Source organism: Hyperolius riggenbachi, chromosome 2, assembly GCF_040937935.1.
Source record: "Hyperolius riggenbachi isolate aHypRig1 chromosome 2, aHypRig1.pri, whole genome shotgun sequence".
NCBI classification, from domain to species: domain Eukaryota; kingdom Metazoa; phylum Chordata; class Amphibia; order Anura; family Hyperoliidae; genus Hyperolius; species Hyperolius riggenbachi.
The window spans coordinates 219,865,856-219,893,679 of NC_090647.1; the positions used below are offsets into that span (position 1 = coordinate 219,865,856).

A 27,824-nucleotide genomic window follows, 5' to 3' on the forward strand; every position below is an offset into this window, starting at 1 on the left:
CAGGTACAGGAAAGTATAGTTTTCATTGACTATATGCTTTTCCATACCTGCTGTATGCAACAGTAACGCAGCGGTGATCTGCGTTACCACTATTTTGTTGCGTAGCAACTTTACAACGAAGTGCCCCACAGTGAACCTGGCCTCAAAATTTAAAATATCTGTAGTAACTTTTTTTTTTTACAGGTATTTAAACTCGTTTGCAGCTAAGAACAGTCTGCCACTCTGTCAGCGGTAAGGATTGCTAGGATTTTAAATATTCCAGAATGCAGCAATTAAAAATGGTACCTTTCTATTAGTTTGTCTAGCACCAAAGAACTGTTGGAATAGAGAGCAAGAGGAAGAAATTGGACATTCACGGGAACATCTGCAGGGTTTTCCAATTCTACTTCTTCTTCCTGTTATAAAACAATGTTTGTTGGATAAGGTTTAAATGGTCTTTACTAGCTGCTCACTAGAAATTCTAAGTAGCTTTTAAAGGGATATCAATCAAGAGCTAAAGTCAGCAAACACATGCAAACATTTCAGACTTCATTTTACTTAATGGACTCCTGAAGCGAGACCTGACATACAGTGGCTTGCAAAAGTATTCGGCCCCCTTGAAGTTTTCCACATTTTGTCATAATACTGCCACAAACATGAATCAATTTTATTGGCATTCCACATGAAAGACCAATACAAAGTGGTGTACACGTGAGAAGTGGAATGAAAATCATACATGATTCCAAACCGTTTTTACAAATAAATAACTGCAAAGTGAGGTGTACGTAATTATTCAGCCCCCTTTGGTCTGAGTGCATTCAGTTGCCCATAGATGAGTGCTAATGACTAAATAGAGTGCACCTGTGTGTAATCTAATGTCAGTACAAATACAGCTGCTCTGTGACGGCCTCAGAGGTTGTCTAAGAGAATATTGGGAGCAACAACACCATGAAGTCCAAACAACACACAAGACAGGTCAGGGATAAAGTTATTGAGAAATTTAAAGCAGTCTTAGGCTACAAAAAGATTTCCAAAGCCTTGAACATCCCATGGAGCACTGTTCAAGTGATCATTCAGAAATGGGAGTATAGAACAACAGTAAACCTACCAAAACAAGGCCGTCCACCTAAACTCACAGGCCGAACAAGGAAAGCACTGATCAGAAATGCAATCAAGAGGCCCATGGTGACTCTGGACGAGCTGCAGAGATCTACAGCTCAGGTGGGGGAATCTGTCCATAGGACAACTATTAGTCGTGCACTGCACAAAAGTTGGCCTTTATGGCAGGGTGGCAAGAAGAAAGCCATTGTTAACAGAAAAGCACAAGAAGTCCCGTTTGCAGTTTGCCACAAGCCATGTGGGGGACACAGCAAACATGTGGAAGAAGGTGCTCTAGTCAGATGAGACCAAAATGGAGCTTTTTGGCTAAAATGCAAAACGCTATGTGTGGCGGAAAACTAACACTGCACATCATTTTGAACACACCATCCCCACTGTCAAATATGGTGGTGGCAGTATCATGCTCTGGGGGTGCTTCTCTTCAGCAGGGACAGGGAAGCTGGTCAGAGTTGATGGGAAGATGGATGGAGCCAAATACAGGGCAAGCTTGGAAGAAAACCTCTTGGAGTCTGCAAAAAACTTGAGACTGGGGTGAAGGTTCACCTTCCAGCAGGACAACGACCCTAAACGTAAAGCCAGGGCAACAATGGAATGGTTTAAAACAAAACATATCCATGTGTTAGAATGGCCCAGCCAAAGTCCAGATCTAAATCCAATCGAGAATCTGTGGCAAGATCTGAAAACCGCGGTTCACAAACGCTGTCCATATAATCTGACTGATCTGGAGCTGTTTTGCAAAGAAGAATGGGCAAGGATTTCAGTCTCTAGATGTGCAAAGCCGGTAGAGACATACCCTAAAAGTCTGGCAGCTGTAATTGCAGCAAAAGGTGGTTCTACAAAGTATTGACTCAGGGGGCTGAATAATTACGCACACCCCACTTTGCAGTTATTTATTTGTAAAAAATGTTTGGAATCATGTATGATTTTCGTTCCACTTCTCACGTGTACACCACTTTGTATTGGTCTTTCATGTGGAATTCCAATAAAATTGATTCATGTTTGTGGCAGTAATGTGACAAAATGTGGAAAACTTCAAGGAGGCCGAATACTTTTGCAAGCCACTGTATGTATTTCCTTTTAAAACAATACTAGTTACCTGGTGTTCTTGCTGCTCATTCATGGATCAGTGTCTGAATCAAACACCTGAAACAAGCATGCAGCTAATCCAGTCAGATCTTCATGCTTGCTCAGGGTCTGTGGCTAAAAGTATTAGAAGCATCAAATCAGCAGGACAGCTAGGCAATTTGCACCGTTTAAAAGGAAATAAATATGGCAGTGTCCATCACGCTCACTTCAGATGTCTTTTAAGAAAGCAGAATGTACATTAATTGCACTCACCGATGAGCTATTGGTGTTCGTTAGGGGAAAGGATATATGACGGGATGAGCTGACAATGGAAGGCCAGATAAGTTCAGCTTTTACCTTTGCGTTTACATTTTTCTGCAAGTCAGTGTCTACCTCAAACACCGCTTCAGGCCTGTAAAGATAGCATAAGTTATGAAAGTAACCAATATATTGCAAGGTAGTAGCAATTTTAAATTCTAAACTGGCTGCAAAGAAAAAGTGGGGATCTAGCAAAACCTACTAACCCATGAAATGGCTAATGCAAAGTAAAACTTTATAAAAAGTGAAATGAACAAGCTACCACCATACTGTGTATTGACATGTGGGAGGCAGGGTGCATATTATGCATCTATGGATATAATGACTAATGAAATGCAGTATTCTGGATACAAATACTAAAGCTCAATTTCAGGAATCTTTTCCTTCCAGGAGTTTGGGTGAGGCCTTATTCTACCCCCCCCCCCCCCCCCAAAAAAAAAGTCACCGAGTGAAGCCAACTCTACAAGATGAGCCGCAGCTGCAAGTTCCACCACAAAAAAAGCCATCACAGAAACTTTGGGTGTTAAGGTGAGTAAAATGAGCTTGGGTAGAGAGGTATCATATGAAAGACCAATATAAACAGATTTTCAGTTCAAACAGGTTTTAATGTGAAAATGGAGAGGAGGAAGGGGTGCATACAAAAACATTCCTGCTATGACTGGGAAAATACTCCACATGGGATAGAAGAAATTAAATACATGTATACACCTTCAGGCTACTTTCCCACCAAGACGTTGCGTTTTAGGAGACGTTATGGTCGCATAACGTGCCCCTAACGCAACGTATGGTGGTGTTGAAGTTGGACGTCAGATTGAGCCGTGTTATGCAGCTCTCAAAGCAGCCGCTCCAGGTTAGTGATAGGAAGTTCGGATCTTTTTAAGGATTCTGATCATTTGAATCCGATCATTGAAAAGATCTGGATCTTTGAACCGAATCCTTTGAATCATTTTACTAGGGAAGCAGACTGGGGGTGAAATGACTAGCAGGACAGGACTTTCCCTGCACTGTACATTCTGTATGTTCCTGTTTCTTCCATACAGACATCCACTGTGAACCGAAATCCGGATGATTCGACTCACAAAAAAAGATCCGGATCAAATGAACGATTCGTTCATGATCCGGACAACACTACAGTCCCACCACCAGTCTCCACAGTGCAGTGAATATTAATTAGCCATGTGGCTGGCTGGCTTAGCCTAGTAGAACGTACAGCATGCAGCACTTTGTTTAAATGTTCTGCGTTACTATGTAACTCAACGTGGGCACTGTGAACAGCCCATTGATTTATCCTTGCTGTGAGTTAGGCTGCGTTACTGGCTGCTGTAACGTGGGACTTTAACGTCCCACTGTGAAACCAGCTTTATAGTAGTCAGATCAAGCAGAACTTTCTTCTGCCTTCTTCCAGACAGTATATCAGTAAAGAAAAGAATATTATATCTCAAAATGAATCAGCACTAAGATTGTAAGGGACTTATAATACCAAAAAATATGAGAAAACAGATATTTGAATACAAAGCTGTGTATACATAAACAAAAAATCAATTTGCATACGGATGGCCTTTAAAAGATGAGGCACCCAGAGTACTGAGCTGGAAAAAAAATAGTTCAACCATTAGCTTAGCTAAGTACATGTACTCACATGTCAGAATTTTCCCGGATTTCAGACCATTTCTTATAAAGAATTTCATAATAGTCCCAATCAGGGTCCCAGACATCTTCTTGCATTGCAAAATGGTGCTGAGTTTTCAGCTCACCTGATGGAAACAAAGATTTACTGAACATTGTACTTGCTGTGGCAAGCTGACAAAATGCTGGAGATGGTGCTATAGTAAGCCAGAGGCAAAGCATCTTGGTAACATTGAAAGATTATTTTGCCAGGACTCCCATCTCCTCAACACTAAACTGTACGGGGATCCCAGCCAAATATTCCCTGCTAGGGTTTCCTATTGATTCATTGATCTGACCAGTGAGAATCCTCCCTGCTCAGAATTCACACTGCTTCTGACCAATAGACCACTTGGAAGCCCCAGAGGAAGATTTAAAGCCGCTTTTGCTGGGGCTCCGTTTTCCATTTCTATGTAGCAAAAGACTGTGTAGACTGACTGTGCAAACAGCCATCGGTGGTCTTCAACACAAAAGCACCAATTGGACAGCTGAAAAAAAAAAAATTGGCAAGTAGTATGAATGGACTACTAACAGAAGTTTGCAAGCTAAGCAGAGTAGAAGAGCCACAACTTTTTAAGCCAGGCACCAGACAATGGCTTACACCTAATGGGCAGGAAAGTAACCCCTTACACTCCTTCTGTGCCTGACTGGCAGAGCCTGGGACTATAGACAGATAATCCTGGAATTTTGGCATCTGTGCAGTCAATTCCTGCAGGACACATGAGTAACCCTCAATGTCATAAGCCATGTGCGTTGATACTGTTCATGTAGTCCCACATTCACTGGTTCATTTGTACTGGTAGCTTGTGTGGGATATAAGGGGTTAACAAAACTGATCTACTAAAAGAAATATTTAAAGGGAGTTGCACCAAAACAGGCTTGCATGCAATTATTTGTTCTTCCACAGAAATAAATGTAGTAGTGTTTAAGGAACACACCAGTGGTAGTGCCAATATGGATGGGCATTTTGAACTTTAAACATTTGCAGAATGCATATAGTCAGAATGCGCCAAGATTATCTACTAGTGTATTTCCCAAAAACATAAATGTGAAAGTCATCATGAAAGAGGTTTTCAAGGCCCAGTTAAGTGCTTTAAGATTGAAAGATGTGAATTTAGAATGTTTTATGATGAAATTTGCACTCTAGTAATATAAATAACATTTCTGAAAATGATAAGGAAACAGAGTAGACAATGATCTCTTATGATCTCATCTCGCCTCAGGAGACTGAGTAGTGAGAACACTAACAGGTGACAGGAATGCCAGTAGTCAGCAGACATTTGCACCTTTTCATCATTCATCTTATTGAAGTAACAACATCAACGTGCAAAGGCAAAATGCTTTCAAGGGAACCTGAAGTGAGAGGTATATGGTGGCTGCATATTTATTTCCATTTAAACAACACTATTTGCTTGGCAGTCCCACTAATCTTTTTTGGCAGCAGTAGTGTGTTAATGACACACCTGAAACAAGCATGCAGCTAAAACAGTCACACTTGAGTCAGAACACCTGACCTGGCTTAGGCTGGGTGCACACAGCAGAAACGCTAGCGTTGCAGAACATGCTGCGTTTGTGTCGCTAATGAAAGTCTATGGGCTACATATAAAACGCATATGCGTCTTCTATGAGTTTTCAAACCTGCGTTTTTAAAAGCTAGTTTTGTTGCATATTATGCAGGAGCGCTGCCAAGATGCACATAATGAAAGTCAATAGGAACGCAATGGTATGCGTTTTCATGCTTTTTTTCCCCCACATTTTTTTTGCTGTATTTCTGCTTCCTGTTGTCTTCCTAGTGATTGCATAAACAGAAGTATAAAAACGCATGGCAAACGCATACAAAACGCATAGGCGTTTCGTATACGAGAACCGCAAACTCATCAAAACGCATGCAAAGCGCATGAAAAATGCATTGCAAACGCACCAAAAACGCACACAACATTCACAAAAACCATCACATAAAACTCAGCCCTTTCATGCTTTGTCATATGTGAACCCAGCCTTAAAGTCTTCAAGGCAGATGATCAGCCAGGGTAGCTAGGCAATTTGAAAGTTAAAAAATAAAAAAAAATAGGTCACTCTTAATATCCCTTTCACTTCAGTTGTCCTTTAAGGGGCCAGAGCCCAAAGGGGATAAAAAAACAAAACCGAATGAATGTATTTAACAATACAACTACTGGAAAGCACATGAATACTTGCACACATTCAAAAAACAACAACAAAAAACAGCAGCATATGAACAGACTGTAATGTGACTAAAATTTACTATCCTACAGTAACATTTCTTTTTAGCAAATTTTTATGGAAATTTTATTGTTGAAAATACTTACTTTTAGATAAGAAAGGAAGTCCAACATAACAGTGGTCTCCACAGTTTAAAGCAGAATCAAAATAGATATTTGCGATCTACAAAGGAAAGTGTGAGATGTTAAGAGATGTTATTTCTCAGTGCAGTTTGGGTCATTAACCATACATTTTTGTTAAAGGAACTGTACCTTAACAAGGTATTGTAACTTTTACCATATAACAGAAAAAAAGCTAGCAGGCACTGGTATGATCTCATAAACACAACTGACGGTTTTATCCCATACAATTCGTGTGCAGAGGAGACCCCCAGGTGGGCAGTGCTTCCCCTACCTGTAGCTTTTACATCTTCACATTTGTACAAAGTGCAAGTAATGCACATCAACAAAAGCTGAATGCATGCGACACATGTCCCCTATAGCTTGGCACTATAATCCTTATCATACTGTATGCTAAGCCAAATATGAATTAGCCTTCTTAAAACAGAAGGCATTTTCCATTATTCAGCTTTTTCTGATATATCATTATGCATCGCCACTGAAGATGCAAATCCTCCCCCAATGTGTCCCTGAAAGCCAGACACATCCAGAACCATTGAAGTGCAGTGTGTGCCTATATGGCATACTAATTTTACAGAGCCATGCTGATAACATGCACATAGCCATTTCAGAGTTCTTGCTCCTCATCAGTGCATGGCATGGATTAATAGGGCTCTATGTGGTGGGACTTGTTCAGTAAAGTGTTAGAGTAGCCAGATAGCTGATGGTGACTGAGAACCATTAGGAAATTAAAAGAAGCACAGAAGGACCAAAAACCTTTCTTACTTAAAAAAAAACAAAAAAAAAACTAAACCAATATCTGCTTTGCCAAGCCACTTATTTTTTAGCTTGGCCAGTTATGAGGCAGTGATCCTGTAACAAGGATTCAAAAGCAGTTCTGGTGATGCATGCTGGTGTGGCCATCCCAGAAGTACGTCCCAGAAGTACTAGCCGTTTGGAATGCTGGAACTCCCCTCAACATGGCTAAGCAAAAAATAATTATATGGAGGACTGCCAGGAAGCAAGGACTGACGTATTTACGGGACTTTGAAATACAAGACTCAAAAGTAGTATTTTTTCAAGATTTGTGAAATGTGTTATTGGGTGTATCAAAATTAAATTTTAGAATAGTTGCCATCCTTACAAGGAAAGGTGTGCAGAACATAAACCAAATTCAAATTTGAAACCTTGAAATTATAGCTCTTAGGTGAAGTTCACACTAGAATTGATAACCGGTTTTCTAAATAAAAAGAATAGGCACTATGGCCAATATGCAATTAACATTTTCTCCTGAGATTTGTCCTTGGTGATATTTGCCCTTTAAAACCAGCATGCAAGAAAATACACAAAATAATTTTGACAGTACTTTTCCCCCAACTTTTAGATACTTTTTCAATGCTCAAAAGCTATTTTAAAGATAATATTAAAAAAATTCTCTCAAAGGAAATTACTCAGGGAAAAAAATTCATTGCATATGGCCCCATGTTCTCTAGGACCTGGTCCAACAGGATAGAGGAATCCAAGTCCCATCTTGCCATATTTTTTCAGGCACAGAACAGAACATAGATATAGTGGGATGCGAAAGCATTGGGCAACGTTAAGAGTCATGATTTTCCTGTATAAATCGTTGGTTGTTACAATAAAATGTCCGTTAAAAAATATCATATAGGAGACACACACAGTGATATTTGAGAAGTGAAATGAAGTGAATTGGATTTACAGAAAGTGTGCAATACTTGTATAAACAAAATTAGGTAGGTGCATAAATTTGGGCACCACAAAAATGAAATGAAATTAATATTTAGTAGATCCTACTTTTGCAGAAATTACAGCCTCTAAACGCTTCCTGTAGGTTTAAATGAAAGTCTGGATTCTGGTTGAAGGTATTTTGGACCATTCCTCTTTACAAAACATCTCTAGTTCATTCAGGTTTGATGGCTTCCGAGCATGGACAGCTCTCTTCAACTCACACCACAGATTTTCAATTATATTCAGGTCTGGGGACTGAGATGGCCATTCCAGAACATTGTACTTGTTCCTCTGCATGAATGCCTTAGTGGATTTTGAGCAGTGTTTAGGGTCATTGTCTTGCTGAAAGATCCAGCCCCAGTGCAGCTTCAGCTTTGTCACTGATTCCTGGACATTGGTCTCCAGAATCTGCTGATACTGAGTGGAATCCATGCGTCCCTCAACTTTGACAAGATTCCTAGTCCCTGCACTGGCCCCACAGCATGATGGAACCACCACCAAATTTTACTGTAGGTAGCAGGTGCTTTTCTTGAAATGCTGTGTTTTTCCTCCATACATAACACCCCTTGTTATGCCCAAATAACTCAATTTTAGTGTCAGCAGTCCGCAACACCTTATTCCAAAATGAAGCTGGCTTGTCCAAATGTGCTTTAGCATACTTCAAGTGGCTGTTTGTGCTGTGGGTGGAGAAAAGGCTTCCTCTGCATACAGCATCTCCTTGTGTAAAGTGCGCTGAATGGTTAAACAACGCACAGTGACTCCATCTGCAGCAAGATGATGTTGTAGGTCTTTGGTGCTGGTCTGTGGGTTGAATGGTTCTCACCATTCGTCGCTTCTGTTTATCCAAGATTTTTCTTGGTCTGCAACTTCAAGGCATAGCTTGAACTGAGCCTGTGGTCTTCCATTTCCTCATTATTTTCCAAACTGTGGAAACAGACAGCTGAAATCTCTGAGAAAGTGTTCTGTATCCTTCCCCTAAACCATGATGGTAAACTATTTTTGTCTTCAGGTCATTTGAGAGATGTTTTGAGACCCCCATCTTGCTACTCTTCAGTGAAATTTGAAAGAGGAGGGAAACTTACAATTGACCCCCTTAAATACTCTTTCTCATAATTGGATTCACCTGTATATGTAAGTCAGGGGTCAATGAGCTTACCAAGCCAATTTGAGTTCCAATAACCAGTTCTTAAAGAGACTCTGTAACAAATTTTTCAGCCTTAGTTCGTCTATCCTATAAGTTCCTATGCCTGTTCTAATCTGCTCTGGCTTACTGCAGTCTTTCCTAACTGCACTGTCTCTGTAATAAATCAATGTATCTTTCTTCTGTCCTGTTTGTCGGGCTAAAGCTTGATTGTGTGGAATGTGCAGGGCTGCTTGTGATTGGTAGAAGCGATACACACCCTCTGCAGGCCCCCTGCATACTCTGAATGACTCACACTCTATGCTTAGCTGAGCCTATTAGAAGCTGGTTAGTTTGTTTGTAAACACTGCCTAAAACTGTTAATTACAAGTCAGGATTGCAGCAGAGAGTGGCAGAAACAGCACAGAGAGGCACAGGAGAAAATAATGAATAGAATGGTATGCTTTTTATTGTAAGAATATTAGAGTACAGATTCTCTTTAAGGTTTTGGAATCAATAAAATGACAAATTGCAAACATTTATGCACCTGCCTAATTTTATTTAAACAATTATTGCACACTTTCTGTAAATGCAATAAACTTCATTTCATTTCTCAAATATAATTGTGTCTCCTATATGAGATATTTAACTAACATTTTTTTACTAACATTATACTAACATTCGTAACAAGCAACAATTAATACGGGAAAATTATGACGATTAACAACATTACCCAAACTTTTGCATCCCACTGTATGTCATAGATAGCATCTATGACATTGATGCTGCAATGAACACCACAATTCTATGGAGGAAGACATGGGACCGTGCATTGCATACACTGTGACCCTCCATCCTAGATCTGGCCCTAAGTGTAAACCTAGCCTGACATTTGGCTGTACGTCTGTACAGCCAAATGTCAGGCTAGGTTCACACTTAGGGCCAGATCTAGGATGGAGGGTCACAGTGTATGCAATGCACGGTCCCATGTCTTCCTCCATAGAATTGTGGTGTTCATTGCAGCATCAATGTCATAGATGCTATCTATGACATACAGTGGGAAGCAAAAGTTTGGGTAATGTTGTTAATTGTCATAATTTTCCTGTATTAATTGTTGCTTGTTACGAATGTTAGTATAATGTTAGTATAAAAATGTTAGTTAAATATCTCATATAGGAGACACAATTATATTTGAGAAATTAAATGAAGTTTATTGCATTTACAGAAAGTGTGCAATAATTGTTTAAATAAAATTAGGCAGGTGCATAAATGTTTGCAATTTGTCATTTTATTTGTCATCATTGCTACAAGCTTTCTGGCCTACTTTCAACTTATTTACAGGAACATTTGTGGCAGCTCCTGTCTGATATTACTTCTACTCCAGTGGCAAGGCATAAAAAAAGGCAAACTTAAAAACGGAACTAAATTAAGGCAAGAGTAGTGATACCTTTGATTTCTTCCCAGGTTCTATTTCTTCTTTATTGCTCCTTAATCGTTTATAAAAAAATCTTATATCCTCCGATAAGGAGCGTATTTGCTGTATTTTCACCTTCTGTGAGAAGGAACTCATAATGTTTAAACTCTGGTGAACTAATTTTCCCTAAGCAAAAACAAAATAAAGAAAAACAAAATGTACAGTTAGCTCACATAACAAGTTTGCCAAGTCCATGCCTGTAACAATTCTTGACCGTGAGTCTTAAAGGCAAACAATACATTTATAACAGGCTGAGCCAGCAATCCGCTGCACGTCAGCAAAGTCTGTTATTTCAACGTGGCAGTTTGTGAAGTCAAAGTAACTAAACAGGTTATACCAAATACACATGCCATGAAACATTTGACTGCTGAACAACTTCTTGGCTGTCACACTAAACTAATAAAATACATTTTCAGGTGTAACAGTTTGCTAGAAAACATTTTCTGCCTGCAAGAGGTGACACCATGAATGAGAGTGGGAGGCTACTTACAAACGTCATATCTGGGGGTAATTGGAACTTGGCACCCATGTTTGCTTACATAATATGGCTGAAAGAGGACCTGAACTCTGGCACAGGACAAGGAAAACAGAGAAATGCACTCTTGTATGTATTTAGATTGTTTAGTTGGCCTAATTCTCCCTCATCTGTGACTAATCACCACCGTAATTTGATCTCTCAGCGGTGTCAGCTCAGGAATCTCCTCTGCCATGGCCGAGTAGCTAAGTTGTAAACACAGGATGGTAATAGGTCTGCTTCCATGAAAGCAGGAAGTTGACACTACAGATGTATTGCAGGATTTGTATCAGCTGTAACAAAAATGTTTTCCTTTAAAAGTTGTTATGCAGAGAGGAAGTTCTGAATTCAGGTCTGTTTTAACTTATGGCACTTAAAGAATTCCTATTGAATATATAGTGAAATTCCACTTTAGCTTGTTAACATAAGTATTTCTGTAATTAAATGTTATTAGCATATTTTCCCATTGCAATTTGTAGCCAGCTAAATCTCCAAAACTGACAGTTCAAAATCCAATTCTTTGTACTCATGCATGAAGTTGGGAGTTTTGCAGAAATCTGTACTCCAAATGGAGTACTGTTGCTATGACTGCAAAGTAGAATGGAGCATGATCCAATGATGATTATTTTTAACATCTATTAATCCAATGGCTGGCAGTGAAGCTTAATACACTCAAACATCACAGAACTGGGATTTAAATGCAGATAAAAACTATGTGCGCCTTTGTAATCTGTCCAGCACAAAGAAGAAGTACCTATGTAACTGCTCCCTTTTGCTGAACAAATTCCAAGTAGAGCTCACATTAGACTCATCCTAAAATGTATTTAAGGAAGGAGGGGGGGGGGGGGCATTAACCACTTGAGGACTACAGTCTTTCTAACCCTTAAGGACCAGGCACTTTTTTTCCACTCAGACCACTGCAGCTTTCACGGTTTATTGCTCGCTCATACAACCTACCACCTAAATGAATTTTGGCTCCTTTTCTTGTCACTAATAAAGCTTTCTTTTGGTGCTATTTGATTGCTCCTGCGATTTTTACTTTTTATTATATTCATCAAAAAAGACATGAATTTTGGCAAAAAAATGATTTTTTTAACTTTCTGTGCTGACAATTTTCAAATAAAGTAAAATTTCTGTATACATGCAGCGCGAAAAATGTGGACAAACATGTTTTTGATAAAAAAAAACCCATTCAGTGTATATTTATTGGTTTGGGTAAAAGTTATAGCGTTTACAAACTATGGTGCAAAAAGTGAATTTTCCCATTTTCAAGCATCTCTGACTTTTCTGACCCCCTGTCATGTTTCATGAGGGGCTAGAATTCCAGGATAGTATAAATACCCCCCAAATGACCCCATTTTGGAAAGAAGACATCCCAAAGTATTCACCGAGAGGCATAGTGAGTTCATAGAAGATATTATTTTTTGTCACAAGTAAGCGGAAAATGACACTTTGTGACAAAAAAAAGAAAAAAAAAAAAGAATCCATTTCTTCTAACTTGCGACAAAAAAAAATGAAATCTGCCACGGACTCACCATGCCCCTCTCTGAATACCTTGAAGTGTCTACTTTCCAAAATGGGGTCATTTGTGGGGTGTGTTTACTGTCCTCGCATTTTGGGGGGTGCTAATTTGTAAGCACCCCTGTAAAGCCTAAAAGTGCTCATTGGACTTTGGGCCCCTTAGCGCAGTTAGGCTGCAAAAAAGTGCCACACATGTGGTATTGCCGTACTCAAGAGAAGTAGTAGAATGTGTTTTGGGGTGTATTTTTACACATACCCATGCTGGGTGGGAGAAATATCTCTGTAAATGACAATTTTTTCATTTTTTTTACACACAATTGTCCATTTACAGAGTTATTTCTCCCACCCAGCATGGGTATGTGTAAAAATACACCCCAAAACACATTGTACTACTTCTCCCGAGTACGGCGATACCACATGTGTGGCACTTTTTTGCACCCTAACTGCGCTAAAGGGCCCAAAGTCCAATGAGTACCTTTAGGATTTCACAAGTCATTTTGCGGAATTTGATTTCCAGACTACTCCTCACGGTTTAGGGCCCCTAAAATGCCAGGGCAGTATAGGAACCCCACAAATGACCCCATTTTAGAAAGAAGACACCCCAAGGTATTCCGTTAGGAGTATGGTGAGTTCATAGAAGATTTTATTTTTTGTCAAAAGTTAGCGGAAAATTGATTTTTATTGTTTTTTTTCACAAAGTGTCATTTTCCACTAACTTGTGACAAAAAATAAAATCTTCTATGAACTCACCATACTCCTAACGGAATACCTTGAGGTGTCTTCTTTCTAAAATGGGGTCATTTGTGGGGTTCCTATACTGCCCTGGCATTTTAGGGGCCCTAAACCGTGAGGAGTAGTCTGGAAATCAAATTCCGCAAAATGACCTGTGAAATCCTAAAGGTACTCATTGGACTTTGGGCCCTTTAGTGCAGTTAGGGTGCAAAAAAGTGCCACACATGTGGTATCGCCGTACTCGGGAGAAGTAGTACAATGTGTTTTGGGGTGTATTTTTACACATACCCATGCTGGGTGGGAGAAATAACTCTGTAAATGGACAATTGTGTGTAAAAAAATCAAAAGATTGTCATTTACAGAGGTATTTCTCCCACCCAGCATGGGTATGTGTAAAAATACACCCCAAAACACATTGTACTACTTCTCCCGAGTATGGCAATACCACATGTGTGGCACTTTTTTGCACCCTAACTGCGCTAAAGGGCCCAAAGTCCAATGAGTACCTTTAGGATTTCACAGGTCATTTTGCGAAATTTGATTTCCAGACTACTCCTCACGGTTTAGGGCCCCTAAAATGCCAGTTCAGTATAGGAACCCCACAAATGACCCCATTTTAGAAAGAAGACACCCCAACGTATTCCGTTAGGAGTATGGTGAGTTCATAGAAGATTTTATTTTTTGTCACAAGTTAGTGGAAAATGACACTTTGTGAAAAAAACAATAAAAATCAATTTTCCGCTAACTTTTGACAAAAAATAAAATCTTCTATGAACTCACCATACTCCTAACGGAATACCTTTGGGTGTCTTCTTTCTAGAATGGGGTCATTTGTGGGGTTACTATACTGCCCTGGCATTTTAGGGGCCCTAAACCGTGAGGAGTAGTCTTGAAACCAAATGTCGCAAAATGACCTGTGAAATCCTAAAGGTACTCATTGGACTTTGGGCCCCTTAGCGTACTTAGGGTGTAAAAAAGTGCCACACATGTGGTACCGCCGTACTCAGGAGAAGTAGTATAATGTGTTTTGGGGTGTATTTTTACACATACCCATGCTAAGTGGGAGAAATATCTCTGTAAATGACAATTGTTTGATTTGTTTTACACACAATTGACCATTTACATAGAAATTTCTCCCACCCAGCATGGGTATGTGTAAAAATACACCCCAAAACACATTATACTACTTTTCCTGAGTACGGCGGTACCACATGTGTGACACTTTTTTGCAGCCTAGGTGCGCTAAGGGGCCCAACGTCCTATTCACGGGTCATTTTGAGGCATTTGTTTTCTAGACTACTCCTCGCGGTTTAGGGCCCCTAAAATGCCAGGGCAGTATAGGAACCCCACAAGTGACCCCATTTTAGAAAGAAGACACCCCAAGGTATTCCGTTAGGTGTATGGCGAGTTCATAGAAGATTTTATTTTTTGTCACAAGTTAGTGAAAAATGACACTTTGTGAAAAAAAACCAATAAAAAATCAATTTCCGCTAACTTTTGACAAAAAATAAAATCTTCTATGAACTCGTCATACACCTAACAGAATACCTTGGGGTGTCTTTTTTTCTAAAATGGGATCACTTGTGGGGTTCCTATACCGCCCTGGCATTTTACGGGCCCAAAACCGTGAGTAGTCTGGAAACCAAATGTCTCAAAATGACTGTTCAGGGGTATAAGCATCTGCAAATTTTGATGACAGGTGGTCTATGAGGGGGCGAATTTTGTGGAACCGGTCATAAGCAGGGTGGCCTTTTAGATGACAGGTTGTATTGGGCCTGATCTGATGGATAGGAGTGCTAGGGGGGTGACAGGAGGTGATTGATGGGTGTCTCAGGGGGTGGTTAGAGGGGAAAATAGATGCAATCAATGCACTGGGGAGGTGATCGGAAGGGGGTCTGAGGGGGATCTGAGGGTTTGGCCGAGTGATCAGGAGCCCACACGGGGCAAATTAGGGCCTATCTGATGGGTAGGTGTGCTAGGGGGTGACAGGAGGTGATTGATGGGTGTCTCAAGGTGTGATTAGAGGGGGGAATAGATGCAAGCAATGCACTGGCGAGGTGATCAGGGCTGGGGTCTGAGGGCATTCTGAGGGTGTGGGCGGGTGATTGAGTGCCCTAGGGGCAGATAGGGGTCTAATCTGATAGGTAGCAGTGACAGGGGGTGATTGATGGGTAATTAGTGGGTGTTTAGGGTAGAGAACAGATGTGAACACTGCACTTGGGAGGTGATCGGACGTCGGATCTGCGGGCGATCTATTGGTGTGGGTGGGTGTTCAGTTTGCCCGCAAGGGGCAGGTTAGGGGCTGATTGATGGGTGGCAGTGACAGGGGGTGATTGATGGGTGGCAGTGACAGGGGGTGATTGATGGGTGATTGACAGGTGATCAGTGGGTTATTACAGGGAAGGACAGATGTAAATAATGCCCTGGCGAATTGATAAGGGGGGGTCTGAGGGCAATCTGAGCGTGTAGGCGGGTGATTGGGTGCCCGCAAGGGGCAGATTAGGGTCTGATCTGATGGGTAACAGTGACAGGTGGTGATAGGGGGTGATTGATGGGTGATTGATGGGTAATTAGTGAGTGTTTAGAGGAGAGAATAGATGGAAACACTGCGCTTGGGTGGTGATCTGATGTCGGATCTGCGGGCGATCTATTGGTGTGGGTGGGTGATCAGTTTGCCCGCAAGGGGCAGGTTAGGGGCTGATTGTTGGGTGGCAGTGACAGGGGGTGATTGATGGGTGATAGGTGATTGGCAGGTGATTGACAGGTGATCAGTGGGTTATTACATGGAAGGATAGATGTAATTAATGCACTGGTGAATTGATAAGGGGGGGGGGGGGTCTGAGGGCAATCTGAGCGTGTGGGCGGGTGATTGGGTGCCCGCAAGGGGCAGCTTAGGGTCTGATCTGATAGGTAACAGTGACAGGTGGTGATAGGGGGTGATTGATGGGTGATTGATGGGTAATTAGTGGGTGTTTAGAGAAGATAACAGATGTAAACAATACATTTGGGAGGTAATCTGACGGCGGGTTTGCGGGCGATCTAATGGTGTGGGTGGGAGATCAGATTGCCCACAAGGGGCAGGTTAGGGGCTGATTGATGGGTGGCAGTGACAGGGGGTGATTGATGGGTGATAGGTGATTGGCAGGTGATTGACAGGTGATCAGTGGGTTATTACAGGGAAGAACAGATGTAATTAATGCACTGGCGAATTGATAAGGGGGGGGTCAGAGGGCAATCTGAGCGTGTTGGCGGGTGATTGGGTGCCCGCAAGGGGCAGATTAGGGTCTGATCTGATAGGTAAAAGTGACAGGTGGTGATAGGGGGTGATTGATGGGTAATTAGTGGGTGTTTAGAGGAGAGAATAGATGTAAACAATGGATTTGGGAGGTGATCTGATGTCGGATCTGCGGGCGATCTATTGGTGTGGGTGGGTGATCAGATTGCCCGCAAGGGGCAGGTTAGGGGCTGATTGTTGGGTGGCAGTGACAGGGGGTGATTGATGGGTGATTGATGGGTGATTGACAGGTTATCAGGGAAGATAGATGCATACAGTACACAGGGGGGGGGTCTGGGGGGGGGGTCTGGGGAGAATCTGAGGGGTGGGGGGGGTGATCAGGAGGGGGCAGGGGGGATATAAAAAAAAAAATAGCGTTGACAGATAGTGACAGGGAGTGATTGATGGGTTATTAGGGGGGTGATTGGGTGCAAACAGGGGTCTGGGGGGTGGGCAGGGGGGGGGTCTGAGGGGTGCTGTGGGCGATCAGTGGGCGGGGGGGGGGCAGATCAGTGTGTTTGGGTGCAGACTAGGGTGGCTGCAGCCTGCCCTGGTGGTCCCTCGGACACTGGGACCACCAGGGCAGGAGGCAGCCTGTATAATACACTTTGTATACATTACAAAGTGTATTATACACTTTGTATGCGGCGATCGCGGGGTTAACATCCCGCCGGCGCTTCCGTATGGCCGGCGGGATGTTACGGCGGGTGGGCGGAGCCAGTTGCCGGGGGAAGCGCGCGTCATCAATGACGCGATCGCTCCCCCGGCATGCCTAAAGGACGCGCCGCCTGAAGGCGTATTGCGGTCCTTTAGGCATCCACTTTGCCGCCGCCCATGGGCTGTGGGCGGTCGGCAAGTGGTTAAAGTTTACCAGAGATGTCGGCATGAAAAGATTTGATACTTACCCAGGGCTTTCTCCAGGCCCAATGAGCTCCAGTGCATCCCACGCTGTTCTCCCACGTGCCTCCGTTCAGCCGCAATCACTCCCGGTAATCTGGCTCAGTCCCGCCAGTCGGCTCTTATGTGCTCCGCCGCGCATGCGCAGAAATAGCTGTGTTTGAAGAAATGGGCTGCGTTTCTCCAAGCAGCTTGCATGCGGGGAAATTCTGCAGATTTGACTGGAATTCGGCACTAGTGGAAATGGGACTTTACTAGATTATGCTACTTTAAAATCAGAAGGCATCTGCAAGTTTTATTACCAAGTCTGCAAGAAGCAACACCAATAGTACAGTATATAGATTTAGAACATCTGTCCTCTGCCTTCGACACTGTTGATCATACCCTGCTTCTCCAGACCCTCTCAACACTTGGAATCAAGGGCCTAGCAAACTCCTGGCTCAACTCTTACCTGTCTGGACGTTCTTTCATGGTCTCCTATGCCAATACCAACTCCTCTCCACGCCCACTGTCTGTGGGAGTACCACAAGGGTCCGTCCTTGGACCCCTCCTCTTTTCCATTTACACCCATGGCCTGGGACAGATAATAAGCTCTTTTGGGTTTCAATACCACCTCTATGCTGATGACACCCAAATTTATTGTTCTGCCCCAGACCTCTCCACACTACTATCTAAAGTCCCCAAATGTCTATCCGCTGTATCTACATTTATGTCATCCCGCTTCCTTAAACTCAATATGAGCAAAACGGAGATTGTGATATTTCCACCTTCGCTCTCTGTTCCACCTCCCATTGTCACAATCAATGTAGAGAACACCCCAATAGCATCAACCCCCAAAGCTCGTTGCCTAGGGGTAACTCTGGACTCTGAGCTCTCCTTTAAACCACATATTAACACTTTAACTACCTCCTGCTACTTCCATCTCAAAAACATCTCCAGAATCCGTCCCTTCCTTTCACAAGAAGCAACTAAAATGCTTGTGCATGCCCTAATCATCTCCCGTCTTGACTACTGCAACACCCTACTCTGTGGTCTACCAAAAAGCAGACTGGCACCCCTCCAATCCCTACTAAACTCTGCGGCCCGTCTCATCCACCTCTCTTCTAGATCCTCTGAGGCAGCCCCTCTCTGCCAATCCCTCCATTGGTTACCAGTTGCCCAAAGGATCCAGTTTAAACTTCTCACACTTGCATACAAAGCTCTACACAAGCTGTCGCCTCCATACATTTCCTCTTTAATCTCCAGATACCTCCCCGCTCGGACCCTCCGTTCCTCACAGGAGACCCTTTTGTCCTCCAGCCTAGTCACCTCCTCTCACTCTCGCATCCAAGACTTCTCACGGGCGGTCCCTCTCCTTTGGAACTCTCTCCCTCAGCCGGTTCGTCATGCCACGAGTCTGGAAACCTTCAAACGTACTCTGAAAACACACCTGTTCAGACAAGCCTATAATTTGCTATAGGCAGCACTGAAGGCACACTGGCTCACCCACTAATCCTGGTGTTTCCTTCCCCTTTGTTTCCTCCCCACTACCCTCTAGATTGTAAGCTCGCAAGGGCAGGGACCTCCTCCTAGTGTTTCTCATACTGCTGTAATTTTAACATATGTATATGTACCAACTACATATCAACTATGTATGTATCTGTATTTATTCTATTCAATGTCATGACTGTACAGTGTCTTGTATTTCTTATGTATATTTGTTCCCCATTATTTGTTTGTACTATGTACAGCGCTACGGAAGATGTTGGCGCTATATAAATAAAAAATAATAATAACATTTGGCAGCAAAAATAACTTTTAATAAGATTATAAAAAAGTAAAAAAAAAAACAAAAAAAAAACCACTGCTATAAAAAGTAAAAATGAGCTATTACATAGACATACACATTGGGTTTGGTTTAAAAAACAAAACAAAACAAAAAACACAGCAGCAGCAGCAGCAGTGCCAATCATGGTTTAGATTGTTTCATCTTGTAATCTGTACAGGGAAATGAAGAATGGGTGGTAGGGGCAAACATTTTGCACGGAAAATGATCTTCGATTACACAGTCAAATCAGTTTAATTTGCACACAAGACATTCTGGGCATAAAATGACAATGAAAAAATAATTTCTATATGTTGTTGTGTGTAGTACAGAAAACAGTAGGCTTCACAAAGACGTACTGCAGGTAGCATGCTATCGTGCTAAAAGACACCTGAACTAATATGGAATATGTGATATGGAGACAGCCATATCTGTTTCTTTTTAAACAATACCAGTTGCTGATCCTGCTGATCTTTGGCTGCAGCAGTGACTGAATCACACACCTGAAACAAGCATGCAGCTGATCCAGTCAGACTTCAGTCAGAGCATCCGATCTGCACGCTTGTTCACGGTCTATGACTAAATGTATTAGAGGTAGAGGATCAGAAGGACAGCCAGGCAAATGGTATTGTTTAAAAGGAAATAAATATGGCAGCTTCCATATCCCTCTCCCTTCAGGTGTTTTAATATAGGCGGCGCTTCTGTTTAAGTTGTATTACATGTGAACTGTGTGAACTGTACACACACAAACGTTTCTGCAGAGAACTTGAAAAACCAGAAGCATAAGTTTTGATCAATTCCCAGTACGCTACAGAAAATACCATAAAAATAGCATAAAACATGTGGAAAGAGAACCATGTAGAACACCGACATTTTATGAGGTCATTGACAGCAACCTGTGCTACTACATAATGAAATGTACAATAAATTTAAATTGAAGACACACAACAGAAAATCCCTAAACAATAAAAAATACTTGTAGGGCAGATCTTACCGGAAAGGAAGGAGGAAGAGTAATGTGCATTGGGGAGCAGGTCAAAGAGCCCACCGCAATCACTGCTTTCACAGGGATCGTTAAGATCTGCAAATGAAAAAACAATGTAGAATACACGTGCCATATAGAGTTCGTATATTATTACAAATACTATTTACACAGCTTAATAATTCATCTGAAATCCTTAGAGAATGTGCTGGGTAACCAGACATCTGGTTGATGGTCTCCACATAAAAGTCTGTCATTGGAGATTCCTTCCTCAGCCACCATTTGCATATAAACAGCTTCTTGGATGTGTGAAGGATATACAGTACATGAAGGCGGATTGTACAAGAAGAGCCTGGAGCAGACAAAGGCCTGGTTAAACTGCAATTGATGTAAACGTTTCATATTTTTCCATTAGTTTAGAAAGCAGAGGTTTATTTTCAACCAAAATATCCTTCAGTGGCTACAAGCCCCTCCACGACTACAAGTTTGCTCCCTAAGGCCTTGTTCACATTATGTGCACTGTGAAACGTGTAAAAGCACATGTTAAAAAATGCATGCGCTCGTGCGCGCTTCAGTGCATTGCGCTTTTTTAAAGCTCGTTTTTCTAGTTGTAGCAGTGGTCAATAAAGCTTTGTTTTCATATGTAAATGTATATTTTTTTTCAATTAGGGGTAAAAACGCATGCGCTTGTATGCGCTAAAAAAGCGGACCCATTCACTTGCATTGATGTGCGCTTTACAGCTCAACGCACAGAAATGCATGCAACACTACATTTTTGTAATGCTTCTCAGCACAGCGCATAGATGTAAACGAGGCAGATTTAATTACATGGGAAAATCAATACCTTGCAGAACGCACAGGGCAATGCGCAGTGAAAAGCACACAGAAACAGCCCTGATGAGAACGAGGCCTTAGGATAGTGTTTGTTCTCCCAGAAGGGTCTACATGTGCTATTCTGGTGGACATAAAGTGTACTGCTCAAGGACAATTTGGCTGCGATACCTCCACCTGCTGAACTATTTCAAGAGGATCTTTACAGAATATAAATTAATAAATTGGCACACTGTAAAATGTTTCCTCACCCTGATTTACATTCTTAAATTTATCACAGGGGTGACATCTTCACTGCTGGCAAGGAGCACGACTGCGGAATGTTTGTTTCTTTTGTGTTCCGAAGTGAGCAGAACCACCTGGTCTCCCAGAATGCTCAGGGAGGAAAAAGTTCCAGGACATTGTAACATAGGCGAAATATAACGGTGGGGTGGGTGGTTACATACAAATGCACAGCAATGTATACATATAGGAAGTGTTTCTCAAAGTAAAATCAGGAATATTGTTGTACATTCTACTATAATGTTGTTACAGTGCAGCTTTAAAGGAATTATCAGAGAAAAAAAAAAAAAAAAAGTTTCACTTACCTGGGGCTTCTACCAGCACCATGCAGCCATCCTGTGCCCTCATAGTCGCTCACTGCTGCTCCAGTCCCCCGCCACCAGTTTTGTTTTTTCCGACCTCGGTGCTGGCGGGCCGCATTGCGTACATTTTTACGCATTCCCGCTGATGCAGGAACAGTAACACATACATTTTTACGCGTTGGTGGTTCAATGCGTAAATATTTACGCATTGAACCACCAACGCATAAAAATGTATGTGTTCCTGTTCCTGCATCAGCAGGAATGCGTAAAAATGTACGCAATACAGCCCACCGACCCCAAGGTCGGTAAAAACAAAACTAGCTGGTGGCAGGGGTCCGGGGCAGCAGTGAGCGACTATGAGGGCACAGGATGGCTGCATGGGGCTGGTAGAAGCCCCAGGTAAGTGAAACTCTTTTTTGACTGAACTCCTTAAGCAGTAAAAAGGACTACAAGAAATGGAATTAAATTACACTATTCTCTGTGGAAAAACGAAAAGTATGTGAACCAAAAAGAATTTCCAAATAGCAGACAAACTGAGAAGTGAAAAAATGAACTCATAATGAATGCACCAGAAAAAGAAAATAACAAAATAAAACACAAATCTAAAATTGAACTGGCTCTAAAGTACCTCATAATCTGTGGTGATTTGTATACCTCCATCATAGGCTCCTTCAAGATCTTTTGCTATTAATGTGACTCTGAACACTGCATAATAACCTGAAGTTAATATAACCTGAAAGAAGAGACAAATTACAAAAAAGTTAATATGTTTCAAAAACACATCACTCACACCTTAGTTTAGCAAAATGACAATTTCCATGACACGACCACTTACGGTACTTAGGGATGGGGTTATCTAGGAGCGCTATTCAGCGTGCTTGCCAAAGAGCTACAGCAAAGCACTACAGCAATGGGAACCCTATGAAGGAGATTCCCTTCCACCACTTGCGATTTCCATAAATCACAGATACAGTAAAGTTCAACTGTGCACACAATGTAGTTTTGCCATTGGTGTTACTCGGTGCTCAGACAGACCTCAGAGTACAACTCCATGAGTTAAATCTAGCCGAGTACAAACCCAATATCAGTACATCAACGTTCAAACAAGATGCAGTGTTCTCGCCAGGCTCTTTGGGAGCACCCAGCTAGTTTTGGTGACCACCCGGCTGTCATTAGCTCACCTCCTCTTATTCTGCAAGCAGAGTTGTGCACAGAAGCACCGGCCCTGCATTCTCTCATCTCACCCCACACGGCTTCTATTTCATTCCACTCGGCTGGAAAAAAATTCTGGGGAGAACACTGAGATGATTTAAACTGTGCAAAAATATCCAACGTTTTGGAAGTCTATGCATCCCTTTGTCAAGGAAAATGCAGAATAATCCATTAATGTGTCTGGTCAGTAAGCACTCACCAACAGGCAATGTGCACACATCTAGTGGCTGTTTATCTGCAGAGTGCTGGCAAGTGCTGACTGACTTAACACGTTACAAGATTATTCTGCATTTTCCTCAAAGGGATGCATTGATGTTCTGAAGCATTTGATATTTTTGGACTGTTTAAATAAACCATCTTTGAACATTTGTGTGCTGACATTAGGTTTGTATTCTGTTGCATAACTCACAAATGCGCTACAAGCAGCATTTTTGGAGCAATTGCAGGTATTCCTTCAAATTGATTGCATTCTGCAAAGTTAAAAAAGTGACCTAGCTATCCAATAAGAGGTTTGTAAATGTGAAAATAAACAGTTTACTTTTGCAGCTCCACCACAATAAGCAAACATGTTGGTTTTGGTTCAGGGGCTTTGGGCAATCCTATTCACCTGCACCTATGCACCTGCACATCCATGGCTCACTTTCCTCCTAGTAATGAGTCTTACAAAGGTATAGCCCTTCCTCCAAGAATGAAGTTACATTCAGAGGGACATTCTCCAAGAATTCCTTTGCTAGGCAACCCTTAAATTGTAACTGAAGCAAAAAGAAAAGACCAAATCTTCCCGCCTTCTCCTGCAGCCCACCATTCCAACGCTTGATCCCCTTCATTCTACTGGGCATGTGCGTACATTCCGTACCCATGCTCAGTTAAGAAGTGTTCCTTCACAGTCGGGAGTGTGGCCAGAATCAAACAGCACTTGCCCTACCTACCAACAGTCATTTTCCACAGTATGCAGTTTGCTGCCCTTCTGGATGCATGTCATTCAGCCAGTAGATGGGCCCAGTCATTGCTGTCTAGATTCAGTTGACCCCAGGTACCATAAACTAACATTAGGTAGTGCACCTATGGCTTAACTGTGATCTATGATGGCTAGCACTGTTGGAGGATCACAGAATTGAGGCAGCAACATGTTCTGAGCTCGTGGCAGAGTGAGAGGCGTCCAGAAGGAATGCACACCACTATGGAAAATATTAGCGGGTAAGAAGTGCAAGGCAATACTTTACTCACAGCACTAGCCCTGCCATCTAATTTTCAATTTTGACTTTAGATAGGCTTTAACCACTTGCCGACCGCGCACTCATACCGCGCGTCAGCTAAGTGGCAGCTGCAGGACCAGCGACGCAGTTCTGCGTCGCCGGCTGCAGGCTAATTAATCAGGAAGCAGCCGCTCGCGCGAGCGGCTGCTTCCTGTCAATTCACGGCGGGGGGCTCCGTGAATAGCCTGCGGGCCGCCAATCGCGGCTCGCAGGCTAAATGTAAACACAAGCGGAAATAATGCTAACAGTAGCAGCGTTGTACCAGATCAGCGATCCCCGGCCAATCAGCGGCCGGGGATCGCTGTCACATGACAGGCAGGAGCCTGTTAGAGGCTGCACAGGACAGATCCGTTCCTGTGCAGCCTCGGATCTCCGGGGAAGGGAGGGAGGAGAGGGAGGGGGGGGGGGAATTTCGCCGCGGAGGGGGGCTTTGAGGTGCCCCCCACCGCAACACCCAGGCAGGCAGGAGCGATCAGACCCCCCCCCAGCACATCATCCCCCTAGTGGGGAAAAAAGGGGGGCGATCTGGTCGCTCTGCCTGCACCCTGATCTGTACTGGGGGCTGCACAGCCCACCCAGCACAGATCAGCTAAAACAGCGCTGGTCCTTAAGGGGGGGTAAAGGGTGGGTCCTCAAGTGGTTAAAGGGAATCTGTGGTGAAAGGGAAATGGAGGTTGCCATATTTATTTCCTTTTAAACAATACCAGTTGCCTGACAGACCTGCTAATCTCTTTGGCTTTAGTAGTGTCTGAATTACACGCCTGAAACAAGCATGCAGCTAATCCAGTCAAGAGATAGAGGATTAGCAGGCCAGCCAGGCAATGTGCATTGTAAGAAAATAAATAGGTCAGCCTTTATATCCTGCTTACGTCAGGATTCCTTTAAAAATAGCACTTTCTGGAAAATTTGCAAGTATTTTGTGTTCAGTTTTGTTTGAATGACACAACAAGCAGTCATCTAGATGAGTCACAACATCTGATCTTCATACTTGTTCTGGGTCAGTAATACAGAGTAGCTTACAAACAGAAGATGAGCACAGCAGACAGGCAATCCTTTTTTTAAAGGAATTCAGTTTCTTTTAAAGAACTCCACCCAGTGCCCTATGACAGCCTGAGTGAAAGCAAGTAGAAAATGTGTTTAATGCTCCTCCAGCTGCAGATAATTGCCTGAAAGCTTCCCTTGAAAACCTATAGTCGGAGCTTCATGCTGCCACTGCATATGCTCTGGTCACACCACTTCCTCCACATGGTCTTGACCACACAACCCTTTAGAATTCAATGGTAAAAGCAGTGCAGATAGCTTGCTCAATGACAGGAGAAGCACAGAGTACTACATGGGTGCAAGGAAAAAAAACTGCCTGCACTCAGGAGTGTATGAAATACTACCTAGCCTTTACTAAGAACATTTCATGGCTTTGGGCTTAGTTTTTTTTTTTTTTTTTAATTCATTGCCCAGACAAATCAGGTGGAGCCTCTAAGACTGCTTCCTGCTAATGCATCTTACAGTTTCCTGGCAAAAGAATATGGTTAGTAGATGATGTTTAATAAAAACAAACACATGTATAGTTGTACGGTAGCCAATTGAAAGTTCATTTTAACTTGCTATTGTGCTACTCCTGTATTTTGCGCCCCATAGTGTTTCCTTCCCCCAATCAAATGCCTGTACTGCATGGTGTTTGCTTATACCTGATTCTTCCCATCCTCAATATTTCCAGTACCTGTTCAACTGATCATATAAGACTCCTACATTACAACAGTCAGCAGGATTACTTTACCTGTGAGGTTACCAAACCTGTGAGGTTTGCTTTATGTTACAGTATTTCTATTTATGGATCTGCACATTATCTATGAATCATGGACGATAAGGCTGGCACTTACTGAGGTACGATCCGATGCAGTGGAGTTCTCAATCTCAGGAAGGCTTGCTATAATGGAAGTCCTGTTTCCTTTGTCTATAGTTAGGAGCTCTATAGCAAGACTGTCTCCAATTATGTGCCAACTTTTTACCACCAGCTAAAAAGAAAAAAAAATAGCATGTGTATGAGAAGCTACAGAGAGCTAAAACAATATCTACAGTATTTTCATAATTTATAAAGAAAAAAAAAGTTACTTGTAATTTAATTTTAGTGTTAAACTGAATTTATAAAATTAGCTTTGCTACTACCTAATTGTAAACGGGAGCTTCCATGGAAAGATTAATAACTACAGCCTCAATTTCAGCTCTAAAACTCAAATTATAACTATGCTAGTTGACTCTCACAGGACTGACATATACCCAGTCTCCCCAGTCAAAGGATATCAGCTGGACAGCATACTGGTAAGGCTATTGCCTTTGATGTGAGATTTGAGCCTTTGACCAGGGTTTGAATCTTTGATCAAGCCAGTATGTAAAACAGTAAGGAGCCTTTGGGCAAGGCTCCCTAATGATCCTGGTCCCCCGTGGACTGCCCTGAGTGGCTGCAGCTCTGGCGCTTTAAATCAGCCAGGAGAAAAGCGCAATATAAGTGTTGAGTCACTTGGCTTTATTTTGGGGTTACAAAGGATGTTTTAGGTCATGCAGGATAAATAACTCATATGGTTGATGCCCCAATCACTATTTTGCGTTGTATTTTTACTTTGTTAGTGCCCTGGTTAAAGATACCACCTTGCTTACCTTGAGGAGTCTTGGGCAAGACTCCCAACGCTCCAGGGCGGCCTATTGAGTTTTACTGGTTGCAGCTCTCTAGCACTTAAATGCATTATTATTTTACCAATAAAAAAAAAAAAATCTCAAAATGCACCACTGGATAAGAAAAAGGTTTGGTCTAAAGTGTCCAGCAGAAGAATACTCAACTTATAGAAGAACTGTAGTGAAAATAACTGCTCCGGATGGACCAGAGAACGGCATGGGAAGCCTCTACAAAGTCCAGAGGCTTACCTCTTCTTAGGCAAGTGTGTTTCTTAAAGGACAACTGAAGTGAGAAGAATATGGAAGCTGCTATATGCATTTCCTTTAAAACAATACCAGTTACTAGTTGTCCTGCTGGTCTATTTGCCTGCAGTGATGTCTGAATAACACCAGAAACAAGCATGCAGCTAATCTTGTCAGATCTAATAATGTCAGACACATCTCATCTGCTGCATGCTTGTTCAGGGTAAAAAAGTATTAGAGGCAGAGGATCAGCAGGATAGCCAGGCAACTAGTATTGCTTAAAAGGAAATAAATATGGCAGCCCCCATATCCTTTGTATCACATTTGGCTCCCATTTTCCATGTACTGCAATAATCCTTCAAATACCGAATGAAATACCAAACGAACCCTTAACAACAAATGAAATAACGTATGAAGTAAAAACCTTTGTGAACTGTCTAAGTTTTTTCTATCATTTAACAATTAACCCATATGTGAAA

General features: G+C 42.2%; 1 protein-coding gene across 7 annotated transcripts in view; it reads right to left on the reverse strand.

Annotated features, from left to right (window-relative positions):
* Positions 1-27,824, reverse strand: part of TMEM131 (transmembrane protein 131) — a 248,280-nt gene that overhangs the window by 43,673 nt on the left and 176,783 nt on the right. For all 7 annotated transcript variants that reach the window (XM_068268162.1, XM_068268161.1, XM_068268160.1 and 4 more), the window contains 8 exons: positions 26,313-26,447; positions 22,596-22,700; positions 20,565-20,651; positions 10,802-10,954; positions 6,474-6,549; positions 4,121-4,235; positions 2,437-2,575; positions 286-395 (listed from right to left, as the gene is read on the reverse strand). In XM_068268162.1, coding sequence (XP_068124263.1) covers positions 286-395; positions 2,437-2,575; positions 4,121-4,235; positions 6,474-6,549; positions 10,802-10,954; positions 20,565-20,651; positions 22,596-22,700; positions 26,313-26,447 — 920 coding nt within the window. The remainder of the gene's footprint in view (positions 1-285; positions 396-2,436; positions 2,576-4,120; positions 4,236-6,473; positions 6,550-10,801; positions 10,955-20,564; positions 20,652-22,595; positions 22,701-26,312; positions 26,448-27,824) is intronic.